General features: G+C 42.3%; 1 protein-coding gene across 4 annotated transcripts in view; it reads left to right on the top strand.

The window, feature by feature from the left end:
• KIAA0825 (KIAA0825 ortholog) overlaps nucleotides 1–18157 on the top strand; it is a 379136-nt gene that overhangs the window by 82439 nt on the left and 278540 nt on the right. For all 4 annotated transcript variants that reach the window (XM_066602996.1, XM_066602997.1, XM_066602995.1 and 1 more), the window contains exons 8-10: nucleotides 505–761; nucleotides 4085–4235; nucleotides 14732–14922. In XM_066602996.1, coding sequence (XP_066459093.1) covers nucleotides 505–761; nucleotides 4085–4235; nucleotides 14732–14922 — 599 coding nt within the window. The remainder of the gene's footprint in view (nucleotides 1–504; nucleotides 762–4084; nucleotides 4236–14731; nucleotides 14923–18157) is intronic.

Below are 18157 nucleotides of genomic sequence, written 5' to 3'. Positions count from 1 at the left end.
GAGCGAGGACTTAAACTGCTTACATTTTATACTATACATCCGTTATATATCTGAGCAGTTTTGAACATAGGGCATAAAGGAACAGGCAGTGGTAGAGTTATCAACTGTGCCCTATAGTTGCGGTATAGAGGAATAATCTGATATTAACCCTTTCCAATCCACTGTCTGACATCTGAAGACATTCTGATTGAAGCCTGTACAGCTCCGATGTCGGAAGACGTTCGGCAGGGTATTATTACTGTATAATTCTGGCTGCTCTGTTGTCGGGGGCCTCTCCAGCATGTTTCATACTGCAGTACTGGCTCTAGCCAGCAGACGGCGCCATTGTATAATGGCAGAAAGAGAGAGCCCCCTAGGAAACCCTGAATCCAAAATTGGATTGCAAAGGGTTAATGTCAATATGAAGTTTTTCTGTAATCACTATTGCTGTCTGCTGCATTATACAATCATAGCCCATATTGTAGCACAAATACATCACCAATTAAATAAATGTCTTTACCCCAGTTTTGCTTTGATGTCATGGAAGAATTTGACAAACTGTTCCCGCTGGCTTTGGCGTGCACATCTGATTCACTGCAGAACATAAGGACTTGCTTTGTAGATGTGTTTAGCAAAGCTGCATCTTCAGTCCTTAGTAAACTAGAAGAATGGAGTTCACAAGTTCCAGACAAAGCTCCCGTGAAGACAGCCATTGTTGTCCTGTCCTCTGCTGCCCATGTCTTGTATCATGCATCGCACTATAATGATCAGTTGAGTAAGAGGTATGTATGACTTGACTTACATTGTGTTCATATTATCTCTGTAGGGATAAATGAGTCATAGTTTTCAAACGAAGTGGCAAAGTCTTAAGCTGAGCGCTCCTGCCCCCTGGTTTAGTGATCAGCTGGGGTCTCAGCAGCTGGACTCTCTCTTAATGTCTTCATGAATATATACCTAAAACTTTCAAAAGTTACCGCTACACTTTAGTGTTTAAGAATGACACTAATTTTGGGAATAAAGAACTCTTTTTTTTATTGTGGTCCAGAATAAAGAAAAGTTATTTTTCCCCAAAACTAGTGTCACTCTTAAACACATGATGTATCTGGTACTGCCGCTGGTGCTCTGGTGTGTATCTGGTTTACCTGCTTGGCCCCATTGACTTGACCAGGGAAGAACTATAATACCAAGCACAGCCAACGGACAAGAGTGATGCTGTTTATGGAAAAATTGCTGACAATCTCTTTGGTTACAGATATAGCAAAGTTTAACTTGACTCTTAACACTTTAAGAGTGCATTCACACATCACTGATTTGCTGCATATTTTGTAGGGGATTTTGTTGCAGATCACCAGCAGATTTCAATCCTTCAATTTGAATTGCATTGATAGGGTTAAAAATGCTGCAGATTTGCACAACAATCTGCAGCATATCAGCGACATGTAAACACACCCTAAAGGCCCATTTACACACAAGGATTATTGCTCAAAATGCGTTCAAACTATGTCTTTTAAGCGATAATTGTTGCATGTAAATGTTACCATTAGAGATGAGCGAGTATACTCGCTAAAGGCAATTGCTCGAGCGAGCATTGCCTTTAGCGAGTACCTGCCCGCACGAGACTGAAGGTTCGGGTGTTGGCGGCGGGCAGGGAGCTGAGGGGGAGAGCGGGGAGGAACGGAGGGGAGATCTCTCTCTCCCTCTCTCCCCCCTGCTCCCTCCTGCTGCCTGCCGCTACTCACCGCTCCCCCGCGCCGGCACCCGAACCTTCAGTCTCGAGCGGGCAGGTACTCGATAAAGGCAATGCTCGCTCGAGCAATTGCCTTTTCCGAGTATACTCGCTCATCTCTAGTTACCATCGTTTGCTTTTCGGCCGAACGATGATTTTTAGTTCAGCATAAAAAAACATTGTTCGGCTGGCCAGCTGATAGCAGGGACCACACCTTGTGATTCTCCACGGGAGCGCTGATAACATTGTTTTCAGCTGCTGTCCTGCAGGAGAACAATGGAGCTGTATGCAGATAGCAGACCTCCAGCTGTTATCTGCATACAGCAAAGGGAGCCTCATTTACATGCAAATGAAGCTAATAAGCTACTAATGGGCATTAGTGCCCATTAGTAGTTTATGCAAAATGATCACTCAAACTGTCATTCAAGTTTTCTTTTGAACAACTTTTGAGCGATCATCTTTGCATGTAAATGGGGCTTCATCTGCAACAGTTTAGTTACCCTTTCAACTGATTTACTGGTGATTCTGTAGTGTTAAAACAAGGTAACAATAGCTTTTCAATGCCTTCAGATAAGATACGGTAATATGTTGCAAGAAGTTATCACACTTAAGTTAAACATCGCAACATCTGTACATGGCGGCTTAAATGTTTTTACTGTCCTAGCAAGGCTGCAGTGTAGAAGTGCAGGTACATCAAGTTACGCTACCTAGGCAGCAGATGAGAGATGTCAGACAGAGCCTAATGAGGTCCTCTATGATCTTTGCTATAAGGCCTCCTCTCTTCATGTATTGCTGCACACAGGAATATATATATAGGGAGTGAAATAAACATCCTTTATGCATCATGCAGGAATATCTCCAGACATTTTGCACAGCTTCAGGAGTAAGTATGAAGTGTTCCCAAAGCTGTGAATATAAACTGGCTGCATAGACAGTGTGGTGTTCCTTATTCCATATAAGACATGTTAGGCACACAGAGCAACACTGGAGTAGATCAATATGGAGACTAAAACAAGCAATTTCTATCATAAAGGCGTTTTTAAAATTGCATATATAGTTAAACATTTTTCTCTACAGTTTTATGTTTTACTAAGTGAGAAGTTAAAAGAAAAGAAGAACAACTTGTGATAATATGAAATTTGTTGGATTTTATATTGATCTGTTTATTAGCTAGAACAGTGTTTCCAAACCTTTTTTAGGCATCGGGCACCCCTGGGAAAAATGTTTTACTGTGGCGCGCCACTAGCAAAAAGGGGGTTTGGTCAGGAGCGTGGTTTATCATGATGTATGATTTTACCTCGATGTTCCTGGTACCGGCGTCCTCTAGTGAGACCCTTTTATGCATCACCTGATCAGTGATGCTGCACTCACTAGAGGCCGCCAGGTGTGCAGCGAAGGAGGTGCCGAGAGTGCGAAGACTTTTGAGGTGAGAGGGGAGTGTGGTAACTTCTGAAATCAACTGAGGAATCGTAGCTGATTTTGAGTCAGAATCCACACCAATGGTGCATTTTTTCACTCTTGTGTGAATTTTGCCGTGGAATTTTCTGCTGCGAAAATCCGCAACATTTCGACTACGTGTAAACACGCCATAAGGCTGGGTCCACACCTAACTGGTTTGCTGGAGAATATCTGCAGTGGACCTTCTGTAGCAGGTCAGCAAGAGAAAGGGCAGGTTTTGAGACAGACTATTTGGTGTGGGTTTTATCACGTATTTTTGTGCATAATTCACCCCCTCATTGAAAAGAGGTGAATTCCGCTGAGAAAACAGCTATAAAATTAACATGTTGCCAAAATAAATTCAGCATTAAATGTCAATTTCCGCGTGAGTTCTGTGCGGATTTTTTCTGCAGCTTGTGGACTAGATTTTTAAATTCTCATCCTCTTTTTTGCTACTGTAAATACCACGGAATTTCTTCGCAGAGGATCCACATGGAAATTCTGCAGCAAATCCACCCCGTGCATAACCAGCCTAAAGGAGCTTTCCAGGCAGTGTCCACCAGGATGCACCAACCCCTGTGTAGTGACCGGCGCTCATAATGGCAGACACAGCTTGGGTTGAAGTAGCACTTCCGCTCCGACCGTGGTGTATCCTGTTCGGCGCTGCCTAGAAAGCCAGTTTAATGTTGGCTAAGTGATTTCCAGCCACGGCACCCTTGTTGGGTTTTGCCACAGCACCCCGGTTGGGAATCGCTGAGGTTAGAACATTGATGGACTCTTTTTAAGTAACTAACAAAGAAATTAATTAATTAGATGGATTTTTATATTACAATTCTTGGAGAAAGTTTGCACTATATTACAATGAAGCGCACATACATGACTTTATTACTGTGTTCCTCACAATAGTTTATCCTCATTTGATCATCATCTCTTTTTCTGTAGACCCTTGTTTCTGGCTGTTGTCCAGCGATACCAGGAATTTATCAGTAATCTCCAAACTCAAGTTATAGATTACTGTGTCACCATTTGTGCTACAAGCCTTTTCATGGATGCAGAGAGTCACCACTGGGATGACAACAAGGCTTTTTACGAGGTGAGTTACTGTGCATTTACAATATACTTGTACTTTAGAAGTATTCCTTCAGGTTGTGTATAAGGGTGCATTCACATGTCACTTCGTTGCTGCAGATTTAGTTGCGAATTAGGTGCAGATCGGCAGCCTATCTCACACCTTCAGTTTGATTCAATTGAATGGGTGAAATCCGCTGTACAGATCCCTGTTCCAAAATCTGCAGCACACCAGCAACGTGTGAACATACCCTAAGACAAGGTCTTAATATGATCACAACACCTAGATCACCAGTAGTTCTACTAGGGAACTTAAATCACCATAGAGTTCAGTCAGGGCTTGATTAATATTTGTGAAGGCTTCTGTGGAAAAAAATTAAGTGTTGGCTCCCACCTAGTCCGGGCCCCAGTTGAACTCCTATTGCATTCACATAATGTAGAACTGGCAGCTCTTGAAATCTATTGAAGTTACAGAACCAGACGAACCATCGCAACTCTTAAACTTTAAAACAGAGAAACACCTGCATGTCTCCATTTTTTGGATGTGTAGGATTACCAAACTGCAATCAGGGGATCCTTATTTACTGGTAATATTTAACTACTGGGTGTTTGACCAGTGTTTATATGCAGGTGATAGCACAGACTATATTTCCACTAACCCTGGAAATCCTAAGAGAAGCATAGAGTCTAAATCACGTGAGTTCATTCTCCCCCTCTACTCTTCCTTAGTCAGACCTCATCTGGAATAATTTGTCCAGTTCTGGGCACCCCACTTTAAAAAAAACATAGACAAACTGGAGCAAGTTCAGAGAAGAGATACCAAGATGGTGAGCGGTCTGCAAATTATGTCCTATGAGGAACGGTTAAAGGATCTGGGAATGTTTAGCTTGCAAAAAAGAAGGCAGAGAGGAGACTTAATAGCTGTCTACAAATATCTGAAGGGCTGTCACATTGCAGAGGGATCAGCCCTATTCTCATTTGTACAAGGAAAGACTAGAAGCAATGGGATGAAACTGAAAGGGAGGAAACACTGATCAGATATTAGAAAAAACTTTCTGACAGCGAGGGTGATCAATGAGTGGAACAGGTTACCACAGGAGGTGGTGAGTTCTCCTTCAATGGAAGTGTGTAAACAAAGGCTGGACAAATATCTCTCTAGGATGATTTAGTGAATCCTACACTGAGCAGGGAAGTTGGACCAGATAACTTGGGAAGTCCCTTCCAACTCTACCATTCTATTATTCTATGAACCAATCAGAGCAATCACTTGCTGGAGGCGGAGGTTTTCAAGCCCTATCACCAGCAAGAGCTGCTCCTTCAGCATTGAGGACTACACAGAAGCCTGCCGGAGCGCTGCAGCCCAGCGGGAGAGACCCGAACGGCTCCGTGCTAGGTGAGTATAAGACACCCCCCGTAAAACCTGCGCCTCTTTTGGGGCAAAAATGAATATAAGACGGGGTCTTATTTTTGAGAAAACACGGTATATAGCATCAGAGAGCTGTTTTGCTTTCTTGTTTGCTTTTAGACAAGCAAACAAATTAGTTGGCATCAAAGAGATATTACCTGGATTGTCTAGTCTTTGTTATATAAGAACATTGCTCTAGATCCATTCCCAAATGATTTTGTGCAACTAGGTCCCTTCCTGCAATTATTGTAGCTTTTGTCAAAAGGATAAATAATTGCTTGTGTAAAGATAATATTTTGGAGGTTTATGTGATAAAGCCCAGATGTTTAGTTTCCTGGTGTACAAGCAAAGTAAAACCTCACATCTGTTTATGTTGTACTAGCTTACAAAAAGAGCAGATGTTTGCTAGGAGAAAGTAGTTTAGAATAACAAAAAGGTCAAAAGAAGTGAATGAGTGTAGACAAGTGATCATGCTAAAAACATCAATACTGTCTAGTAAACAGCGCTTTATGTGTTTCTTGTCAGCTAAAACAACATGATGAAACATATTCACCAGTAGCACATTTTCTAATAATACCAACATTTGTAAAATCTTGGATAACAAGAAAACTGTTTTATTTCAGATTCCAAAAAGTATAAAAAATGTAACCCTTGCCTATTTGATGTTTTGGCAAAGTACATTTCTCGAATGTAAGCCTTTACCAGGAGTGATACAGGTAAAAGAGAAGAGCAGTGGCCGCTCTCCTGAGTTCTCGGCACAATACAAGCATCATTTTTGGCAGGCCAGGGAGTCAGAAAGCAGAATGATTGCTTTAATGGAAGCCAACATATCATCCCAACCATAGAATGGTAGAATTGGAAGGGACCTCTAGGGTCATCTGGTCCAAGCCCCTGCTCAATGCAGAATCACTAAATCATCCCATTCTGTGGCTATTGCAATGTGTATGGAACCCCTTTTGTAGGAAACTACTAATTGTAATACATGAGATATTTCATTACCTCAGTAAAAAGCAGGACATACATCTGAAACATTTTACTTTTTTGCTTCGGTGATTGAGGCTCTTGAACCATTCTTGTTTTGGTACTGCAGGCATAGCTCCCATTAAGTTCAATGGGAGCTATGCCTGCAATGCCAAACTGAGCCACTGCAGTGTTAATAGTGCTATCTGCTTCCAGCAGTGTCTACACTGACAGCGGGCCCAGAGATCAGTGGATGATCAGGGATCCTGAGCTGTGGACCTCCACTGGTCATCTTTTGATGACCTATTATAGAAGATAAGTCATTAATAGTAAAAGTCTTGTACAACCCATTTAACTTTGCTGTTCACTGTCCATCCTTGCCGTATGCTAAAGACCATCGTTACCCATCCTGTTGGCTTGGGTGTAGCATATGGTTTGGCTCGCAAATCACTGTATGTCTTCTTAGTTGTTAGCTGTTAGTTGTTTTTGCACCAACTACAGCAAAGATGTCATATCATTACTAAAACTTGGCACTGGGATCAGAACTTTGCATAACTGGTAGTTGGCACTGAACAATATCACAGGCACTTGGCTCCTGAGTACTAGATTATACTGTATATCTGGCACTACAGTCAGTCAAATTGGACTTTGCAATACAGTAGTATACTACTGCTATTTCTCTTAGTTTTTTCTTTTTAATAACTTAGGGTTCCTTCGCACTCCATTTTGCAGTGTCTGTATGTGGTGGCCGTCAGGTGGATGTCTTAACCGATGCCTGTGATGTTTACCACTGTATAACCATACATATCACCAACACAGAAGGGGGTTCTTTACTGTAAGAGCAGTGAGACTGTGGAACTCTCTGCCTGAGGACGTGGTGATGGCAAAATCCATAGAGGAGCTTAAGAGGGGACTAGATGTCTTTCTAAAGCACTATGATATTACAGGATATAGACATTAGGTGACCAGTGGGTCGTCGATCTCAAATGTTGATCCAGGGATTACTCTGACTGCCATTATGGAATCAGGAAGGAATTTTTTCCTCCAAATGAGCTAAATTGGCTTATTGTTTTTTTTTTGTTTTTTTTGCCTTCCTCTAGACCAACAAGGGGAGGGGGGGGGGGGGGAAGAGGCTGAACTAGATGGACATTGTCTTCATTCAGCCTAACCTACTATGTTACTATCTTACATTGGTATTCATCATACCTATACTATGTGAGGTGTTGTTTTTTACTGCATGCCTCTGTGTGAAATAGCACAGCACTCTGCCAGAATGCTATACAAAACCTGTAGCAGGGCCCTAGACTATAATGCTTTAGTCATAGTACTGGGCTCCCTATATGAAGAAGAGAGATCTCATGGGCCCCCGAGGGCTCTTGGGCTCAGGTGCCACCACATCCTATGCATCCCCTATGGTTATGCCCCTGCTTTGGCTACCATCAGGTAAATGGAGGTCTATAGATATGCATCGTGAGCTTTACCGGCACATACAGCAAACGGACACTGCAAAATACAAGGTGATGGTAGCCTAACATAGTAAAATATTATCCTACATCCTATATTTGATTGATGGTCTCAAGAGAAAATGCTAGCAGTCTTCTCCATCCAAACGTGAAGTAGGGAACATAGCCACACAGTTGATTTCTTTTCATCCTGTCCATCCTGTCTGTAAATTGAATGTACTTTACAATGTATGTTAGGCTCTGTTCATATCTGGGTTTGGGTTTCTAGTCTCTTGTTCCATCATGGGACAGGAAAACAGAATCCTTGCAGGGAAAGAATCTCTCTTGTGACGGAACCAAACAGTGCTCGACTGACCCCATTGACTATAATGAAATCCATCCATCTACTGTCCTGGCCTCAAGATTTTTACCGTGAGAAATTGTGCACTATCTGTGGTCTTGGAACGGATTTACACCTCCTTAAAGGGCCACTCTGGCGATAACACATTTTTCCATTTCTGCTCCCCTCATGTGATTGCCTGTTATGCTCTGGAGGTCTCCTCTGTGTATTGCAGCCACTCCCATTCGCTGTAGCCACCTGTCTGAGGCTTATCAGACACCAAGTTGATGGTGACATTTTTTACTTTCGGTTTTAAATCGATCCCAGGATGAATCAGCAGAGCTTCAGCTAAAGGCTTTATAATTTCTGGCTGCTAGGGAAACTGTTTGATCTATATTCACATAAATAAACTACAGGCCGTAAGTATACAATCAGGAGGATGAGCTGTGATCTCCTCTATTATAACTGTATGGCAGGAGCTGTGTGATCATTATCAGTAACTATGACGGGAGTGCAGTTTCAGTGGTAGGACTAATGGAACAACATCACTCAGACTGTTAAATTGACTACGGTAGTTTGAGGCAGCATAGCCCTAATTACATCTGAGTTGGTCAGAATTAAGATCACATGACCATCTGGAAAAAAAAAGGTGTAATGCTGGAAAACTGGTTTAGGCCTCATGTCTACAGTATGTGCGGATTCTGCATGGGGAATCCCATGTGAATCAGCCGGCGACCCTGCGTACCTGTTAGTGTTTTCTTTCTTCTTTACTGAGGATGTGTGTGGACGTGCAAGCTGGCGCAAATGCTCAGTATTTTTTTTATAATGTTTTACTCTTCCTGCGGAATCCATGACCCGTCCGCAGTGTGAACTGTGGACGGGCTGCGGGTCGGATTTCAATGGAAGTTGTTTGTGCAGGTACCGCAGTAAAATGGAACACGCTGCGATTTTTCATCCGCGAACGGAAACTGCAATTAATTTCTGCTTGTGTGCATGAAGAATTCTTTTTTCCATAGCATTCTATGGAGGGTTATTGCTGCGGAATCTGGAGGCGGATGCCAGCCCCGGTTTCCGCAGCAAAAATCAGCCCGTGTGCATGAGACCTAAAGACCAGTGTTTCAAATGCCTGTCTTAATATGTTCCCTGCACGATGTGCCTAATGTATGAATAGGAGCATAATACTTTATACATTAGGCGCATATACGGCAAGTCCATTCGCTAACATAGAAATCTCCGCTAGCTAGGGCCTGAGGTAGATTTCTGGTATAAATTACTCCAGTTTCTGGCATACATTATACATAAAAAAAGTCAAGCTGGCGTGGCCACGTCCCCTCCCAACAATCCACAGCCTTTTATCGTAGAACCTAAAAGGTCACAAAAATTTGTGGGGCTTGCCCTAAATTTTGTATCTTTGCTACTCCAAAAAACCTGTAATAAATTTCCTCAATCTATTGACCTGAAGTGCAGCCTGTTTTGATGAGTGTTTGACAAAGTTTGGCTGTATTCTGCAATGCACTAAGTACCATATGGTCATTAGGCAGTGGATTTTTTTTTTTTTTGTTGAGAATAACAGACTATCAGAAATAATGATGTGTATATTTAAAGACACAAGCCAAATTAATGGCCACATGTGTAATTAATGCAATGCAAGACTTACTCTATACAGTCACGCCGGACCTGGAAACCACATGTCTTATAATGAATGCAGGTCACTGTGACCTGACATAATGTAACCGAACAAATTTCATAAGCAGCCTGAGATGGATAAATTGTAAGGAAATAACTACCTCAGTAATAGGCTTTGCATGTTTGATCATGAGCTGCTGAGTAAACCTAGAGCTGAATAAAATCTATATTGATGAATCTCTGTTCATATTAGAATGCATTATTCTCAGCATAATAGCATGGGCTGATTTTATTTAAGAAGTCCCGGAAATTACACTAATCTTCTGATCTGGTCAGGAAGAAATGAGGTCATCTTAATCTATTAGAACATCTGCCAATTCTTCATAAAGTCATAAAAATCAGTTTTAGTGCATGTAATAGGTGAAACGTCTTGACACATCTTAAAAATGTTCCATGGCCTATGCTCTCACATGAATACATATTTATGTGAATGGAGTTGTGTGGTTAATTTTATTCCTCTGCCCTTTCATAATACACTGAAAGAAGTTCATAAAAGTCCATTAGTAATGCTAATGAATCTACACAAATGTGGTTGCCTGAACAACTCCAATAATGTTTCTGTTAAAATGGCATCATTGGGTCACGCTTAACAGTTGGGCACCGTTATCTGGTTAGCTTTTTCTTATCCTTTTATGAGGCTGAAGATCTGGAAGATAAGAAACAGAACAACTTCCGCAAACCAGGAGTTTAATAAATCAGGGACAATAAAATTATGATAGAGCTGGGAATGCACAATGAGGCAAGAATATATTACTGGCAGAGAATTGCTAGGTAATGTAAAAAGGACTTGTTACCATGTATTTCCGATGAAACATGGTAGGGTGTACATCTAGATACCTTATACAATTGTTGCCCTATCCATTTGCTCAGGAGTTAAATGCGGCTCTCAAGCACTCTTGTAGAGGCATAATATAGTTAGGGTTTCATTCAGTTGGGGCAAAAATTCAGAGTGCTGACATGTATCTAAATACCCTGGCCAGTGTTGAGCGAACTCAACCAGTAGAACCCTGTTTCCAGTAGAACTTTGCTAAAAGTTTGGTTCGGCATGAATCCAAACTGAGCTTTTAGCAAAGTTCTACACAAAACAGGGTTCTACTGGTTCAATTCACTCAACACTAGTCCTGAACACTGGTGTATACCACTGCCTAAGAGCCATAAAAGCCTTGTATAACACTCTGAGTTTAGAAGTTCACTTATCACTGATCCCAGTCAAACAATGAGTGAGGGGGTGTCAATAAGCCAAAGTGTATCTCTTCTAGATATTACTGGTGACACCAGTGGGGTCACATAGCATCACTAGAACTCACTACTAAAATCACAATCATATCATTAGGTAAAAGCCATATTAATTGGTTATATAGGCTTTTCCCCTGTACAGCGTGTGGCTGTACACAGATTTTTGAGGAGTCTTCTGAGACTTTAAAAATCAGTTGACTTAAAGTGGTGTGAAATAAAAAAAAGTATGGATACTTGCCTACTCCAGTGGCTACTCGTCCAACACTGGAGTTCCGTCACCCGACTCTTAGAACCCAGAACAATTGGCGGGTGGCCATGTGCCGTATAATGTGCAGGCCTCTGTGGCCATGGAAAAATTACCACTGGCGCCTATGATTAGCAAGCAGTCATTTTGAACAATGCACGGCATATGACTACCCACCGGCTTCGTCCAGGTTATGAACAGAAGGCAATGGAGATCCAGTTCTGGACTGTGAGCCTCCTGAAATAAGTGAGTATCTGTTTTTTTTGTTAATTTTACACCATTTTAACCTTAGATTTTTTTTTAAGACCTGGAAAACCCCTTTAAGCTTTGAGGCCCAACCTCTGGTACCTCCTTCAAAACTCATGTCATTGCTTCTTAGGTATTTCAGACACAGCACAGTAGTTCTGCTCTCTGACGATACTTCCCACTTGACTACAAATTGCTTCATTCTTGCAGAAATCTATGGCTGGTGAGACTTGGCAGAAAAAGCTTGAGACACCCTAGTTTAGATAATGCAGGAGTTAAGACTTTTAATTTTATGGTGGAGATCAGAGCCTTTTAAATCATTCCTCCTTTTAATGGAATTTATACTTTCAGGAGTCCCAGGGATAGAGGGGAGTCTCCGTCTCTCATATGCAACTTTTGAGAAATTCATATAACAAGTAAGCAACCTTAGAGACTGATCATAAATTTACATTAGTTAGGGGCCATTACAGTCACATTCCAGTGTATGGCATGGAGATTCTGAGGTTTCCGATCAAAGTGGAAGGAAACCCAGCAAGCTTTGTAACCCATACTGCTTACAAACTCATCTGCGGAAGACTAGAAAATAAAAGCAGTAAGAGTGGCCGGACCTCCCATGGAAGATCATTTTGGAAATTTCATTGTGTGACTAATACGATAAATAGTGTACTTTTAAAGGAGTATTCTAGTCAGTTGATGTTTTTTAAAATGTTTTTACCCACCCATTGGACAGGTAAAAAATGATAGATCGGTGTAGGTCTGACTGCTCGGACCAGAATGGGCTCCAAAAACTCCCTCAATGAATGGGATGTTATTTCAGTGGGATTGCTTGAGATATCTGACTTGAAGCACCCAGCTTTCTCTGGCAGTCCCATTGAAATGAATGGAATGGCAAAACGCATGTGGAGCTGTTGATCTATTCATTTGGGAAACTTCAGGATGCCTGTTCTGGTGATTGGTGGGGATTCCAATGCTGGACACCCACTGATTATATTAATTTGTGCCTATCCAGTGGTTGAGTGAAAACTTGAAAAAACGTCAACTAATTGCAGTACCCCCTTAAGTTCTGCTAAGCCTCCTTGCCCAACCTCTGCCCTTATAGTTCTACCTTCAGCTGAAGAGTTTTCAAACATCGGTTTCTTGGGGCAAGCTCTCTGATATCCCCAATGTGGGTGTTGAACAGTATATTACTAGCAACTAGACTTAAAGGTGTGTTTACACTCAACGATTCATCATTCAGTTTCAGCCGGCACAAAAATAAGATCCGACTCACTCACTTGTCAGGGAGCTTAAACACTGATCGATCAGTGTTTCACATAGCAATGTGAAACACTGAACGACAGATGAGCGAGAACTGCACGATCCTCAACAAGAATCATTGTCTAAACAGGCGGCTGGTGATGACAGCGCAGATGAGCGAGAACTGCACGATCCTCAACAAGAATCATTGTGTAAACAGGCTGAAGCGCAGATGAGCTGGTGATGACGTCATCAGCTCGTTCACCTGGGCAAACGAGAATTGTCCTGTGTAAAAGGGGCATAAGTTATGACTTAATTTATCAGCTCAAAGCCGCACTGCCACAGTACTCCCTCACAGCCGCTCTTAACTGTATTGAAAACCATAGTTGAATATGCCTTGCAATACAAGCATCTCCTGACTACATCATGGGCATGCACAATGAATGCAAGTCCCAAACACGATGTAATCATATTTATGTAAAATTAAATTTTCTTGGAAAGCCTTCCTGTGGTTTGTTTGCCAACATCACTGCCTAAAGAATTTTCATTGCTTTTAATGATTGTACACAGTCGAGTCACATTATTATTTCTACCTCCTATTTTTGTTGTCGGCAGCGTGCAACCCATAAAGGAAGTGACATGTCTGCTCACATATCTTTCATTGTTGTCATGGGTAAAAGGGGCGATTTATCAAAGTTGCAGAAAGGGCTGATTATTGGCTTTCGAGCCAAGGGTGGCAGTATGTGTCAAACAGTGCAGTTTGTGAACTGGTTGCATGCTGCTGTGGTGAAAGTGTATGGACAAATGGCACGATTCGGAATAACTGACATGGAAACTGTGGAGCACCTCGTGTCATTTATGTAAGAAGTGAACATCAGCTACAAAGGTATGCGAGGGCTGACCTGTACACTACAGTGCAGCACTAAGTGGCTAAAATAACAAATCAGCCAATCCTACTGCGTGTGGGGCTTCGAAGCAGACGGATGGTCACTACATCTATGCTAACAATGGTGCATCAGAAGAAAAGGTTTCAATTTGCACGTCAGAATTGAACCACCACTGATTGGCTAAGCTTTCTCCAAATAGTCACATTTTCTGCTTCATTGTATTAACGTTGGCGTGTCAGGCACATCCGAGAACAAACACTCTGAAACCATTGCTGGAAGAACACAAGCTGGTGGCTGCTGTATTATGGTCTGGGGAATTTTTTGTGGTATTCTCTGGGCCCACTCATTCATATGGAAAGCACTCTGAAAAAAAGATTTGAGTTTGAATCCATTCTTGCAGATCATGTACACCCATGCACGCTGTTTGTCTGTCCTGGGGCAGATGGAATCTTTCAGCAAGACAATGTAACATGTCATATAGCGAGAAATGTCTGCCAATATTTGGAAGAGCACGACCAAGACTTCCAAGTGCTTCCCTGGCCCCCTAATTCTGCAGACTTAAACCCAATTGACCATCTGCAGGACCACCTCAATTGTTGTGTTCACTTTATGGATCCACTCCCATGTACCCTCCAGGAACTGTGGGATGCTTGCAGTCAGCATGGCTCAAGATACCTGAGACAACCTGCCAGCACCTTATTAAGTCACTCTCAGCCCATCTAGCGATTACTCTGGATATTAGCTGGTGGTCATAATAATGTGACTTGACTCTGTATTAAATGTAGTAATGTAAGATTTTTTTATGCTAAAAACTATACCTTTTTAATTTATTTATAAAGGGTGAACGTTGTTCATTTTCCATCCAGATGTGGTATTACTTCTGCAATGGCCTCCTCTATGATCTGTGGACCATTGCACCACCGTTTCATGCACACAAGATTTTTTCCGAAGTTGTGGAACAAACGTTAGCTCTGCTGACCTTCAGATACAACCAGGTTCACCCCAACTACAAACGGGCATCACAAATACGGTATGATATGTAACCACTAAAATGTCAAAAAAAGATTATTTTCTAATAGCAATAAAAGTCAATGGAAGTGTACAGAATATGAAAAGCATGGCTGCTTTCCTTGAGAAACTCCATTGGGGTTAATAGAGCTCAGATGCAACACCATACACAACCTGTGGTCAGGTGTGGCGCTGTTTCTGTGGAAAAAAGTCACTATGTTTTGCTATTCGTGTATAACTTGTTAAATGTGAAGGATGATCTTCATGAACAATATTTTTTTGCCTAGTTTACATGCATCTAATATAAAAATAAATCAACTTTGCTTATAGACTTAATTAGAAGTCCTCTCTTGTTTTGTATATAAACTTCCTATGCAAATCTACATGTCCTCAATGTAACATACTGCAAATTTGTGAAAGGCATGTTAGTAAAGGGAACAGCTAGAAGGGAGTATGACTACACAAGGTTTGTGTGTAGTCTGTTGCTATGGAGACACATAGGTTTACATAGGGGCTGAAACAAAAGGGGATTTTTAATTAAGAGTATTTGCAAAAAATTTTTTTTTTCATTTTGGGTCTACAGCATTAAACAAAAAACGGTTGCAATGTTGGCTTTTTACCTTTATATGGCACAGAAATGTTGAAAAGCTTCCTGCACGGAAAGAAAAAATATGTTATAAATTGGTTAAGTCTCTATTCTTTAACGAGGTTGCAAATGGATTACAATGTACAGTATACATTGAATAGGGCAAACCACTTTAAGCCTAAATCTTCTTTTCTATTGCCTGCTAATGCTCATTATTGCTGCATGTCTGTGACACTCATCCTATGGGTAATATGGATTCTGCTCTTGTTAGCACTAGATGACACTGTTGCTTTAATGCACAATATCTTTAGGAAGGATTCTGCGCTTAATGAGGATTTAGCTGGTTCATTCTTCAGATTGCAGTATAGCTGAGCAATTCTTCTGTAGATTTCTACCATTCAGGCTGTCTAAATGGTTACATAGAATTAGGTTTGGGATTAATGTATATTGGATGTTAGGGGACAGAGAAAAGGATTAAGTGTACAAGTTTAATAGGATGGCATATGTATAGTCGTCTAAATACTTACTTAAATCAATTTGACTGCCTGAGTAATCTGACAAGAAATTGTTGACAATGTAATTTAGCATTTAACTGTGTCGCACATTTTGATACATTTCTACTGTATTTCGCTCTTTAGACTAACTGCATAACTCAGGTGGTTCAGTGATAGTATATCATCAGAGTGGCATGTCAAAAGTTTTCTATTCACTTTTCCTTACTTATTCACATGTTAGAAATCAGGAGTCACATACCAGAGATCCTAAACTTACAATCATGTGCATGTGGTTAACACATATTTTCTACATTCAATGATCTGTTTATAGGCAAGCTTAAGGTGATATGAGCGTTCCAGTACCCATAAACCCCCTCTGTGATGAAAGTCGAAAACATTAAGATAAATTGTAATGTTTCTTACCCACAAATATGGATTCTTAAGAGTCACCATTGGCACTGGCTTGACTGGAGTGTAAAGTCAAAGGAATCTCCACGTCTTCACCATCAATCCCTTCAAGGAGGTTTGAATTCTCAGGTCTTGGTCCCCAGAATAGTCAACAATGGAAGTAGCGCTGATGAAGCGGTAATGTACTAAGGAATGAAGCCAAGGATTAGAGCCAGAGAAGAAGTTGAGTAATAGGTACCATGCAAAAACTTTAAAGGGCCAGTCAGGAGGAATATCAAAGAACAACCCCAATGTCAGAGTCAATTTCGGAGTCAGGATGAGAGTCCCAATGTGCAGGAATGGGGGCCAAACAAACGTAAAAACCTTAATCTGTACAAATAGCTAGAAGAAAAAAAAAACAGCTCACCACCACAGGATTAAATCAGTTATCATTTAAATAAGAAGGCGCAGAGAAGAAAAACCCTCGATCCAGCAATGAATCAACAGGTCATAGGAAAATCGGGACTTCTAGCACTCTCATAAATAAGACTTACTTTTTATTGCATCCTTTAAAAGGCAACATAGTGCAAAGTAGAGGAAAAAAAGGAATGCGTACATGTTTAAGCCATATAATCCAGGCTCTTAGTCAAATACTACATATTATTTATTAGAGTTCTACAAGTCCTGCTTTTCCAAATACCTTAAAGGGGTTGTCTCGCGGCAGCAAGTGGGGTTATACACTTCTGTATGGCCATATTAATGCACTTTGTAATATACATCGTGCATTAAATATGAGCCATACAGAAGTTATTCACTTACCTGCTCCGTTGCTAGCGTCCTCGTCTCCATGGATCCGTCTAAAATCGCTGGCAGCTTGCTTTTTTAGACGCGCTTGCGCAGTCCGTTCTTCTCCTTTCAGCACGAGCCGCTTCAGTGTGCTCCCCGCTACAGCTCTTCTGCGCATGCGCAGACAAGCTGTCACTGCTCGGGAGCGCGCTGGAGCAGCCATTCTGTACCATCCTCTGTTAGAGGAAGGTGCAGAGCCGCCCAGCTGTCCCGCCGTCCTGCCGCCCAGGTAAGTGATGGGCCGGGGGGGCTGTCGCTGTGATGGGGGCGCTGTCGCTTGATGGGGGGGGGGGCTGCCGCTGTGATGGGGGCGCTGTCGCTTGATGGGGGGGGGGCTGTCGCTGTGATGGGGGCGCTGTCGCTTGATGGGGGGGCTGTCGCTGTGATGGGGGGGCTGTCACTGCGATGGGGGGGCTGCCGCTGCGATGTGGGCGCTGTCGCTTGATGGGGGGGGCTGCCGCTGCGATGGGGGGACTGCCGCTGTGATGGGGGGGCTGCCGCTGTGATGGGGGGGCTGTCGCTGCGATGGGGGGGCTGCCGCTGTGCCGGGGGGGCCGCTGCGCCGGTTACCTGCTGCCTGGCGGTGGGTGACTGGTCGGCCGTGTTCACTCCAGGGGTCCGGTCGGCGGCTGCGGGGCGTCTGGTTGTCAGGGAGACACAGCTGGTAGCGTCTCGGGAGCGCGCACGTCGGGCTACAGCAAGCGACGGGAAAAGAGCCGGCGGCCATCTTGGGAAAATTTTTATAAGTTGCTGAAACGCTGGAACGGTAAGTACAAACCAGCTAGAAAAGTCATTTACAGGGGGGCTTAGTAATGTATGCTTAATAAGGGGGACTGGGCAAAAAAAAAAAATCCACTCCTGCCTCGAGACATCTCCTTTAATCTCCAGGTAGGCCAATTCCCCATTCAATAGGCTGCCAGGCACGCTGTCATCAGCAGGCACCA

The sequence above is a fragment of the Eleutherodactylus coqui genome, chromosome 5 (genome assembly GCF_035609145.1).
Source record: "Eleutherodactylus coqui strain aEleCoq1 chromosome 5, aEleCoq1.hap1, whole genome shotgun sequence".
Taxonomy (NCBI): Eukaryota; Metazoa; Chordata; class Amphibia; order Anura; family Eleutherodactylidae; genus Eleutherodactylus; species Eleutherodactylus coqui.
The sequence above is the reverse complement of the archived record's forward strand: the minus strand, read 5'-3'. Positions and strand labels throughout refer to the sequence as shown.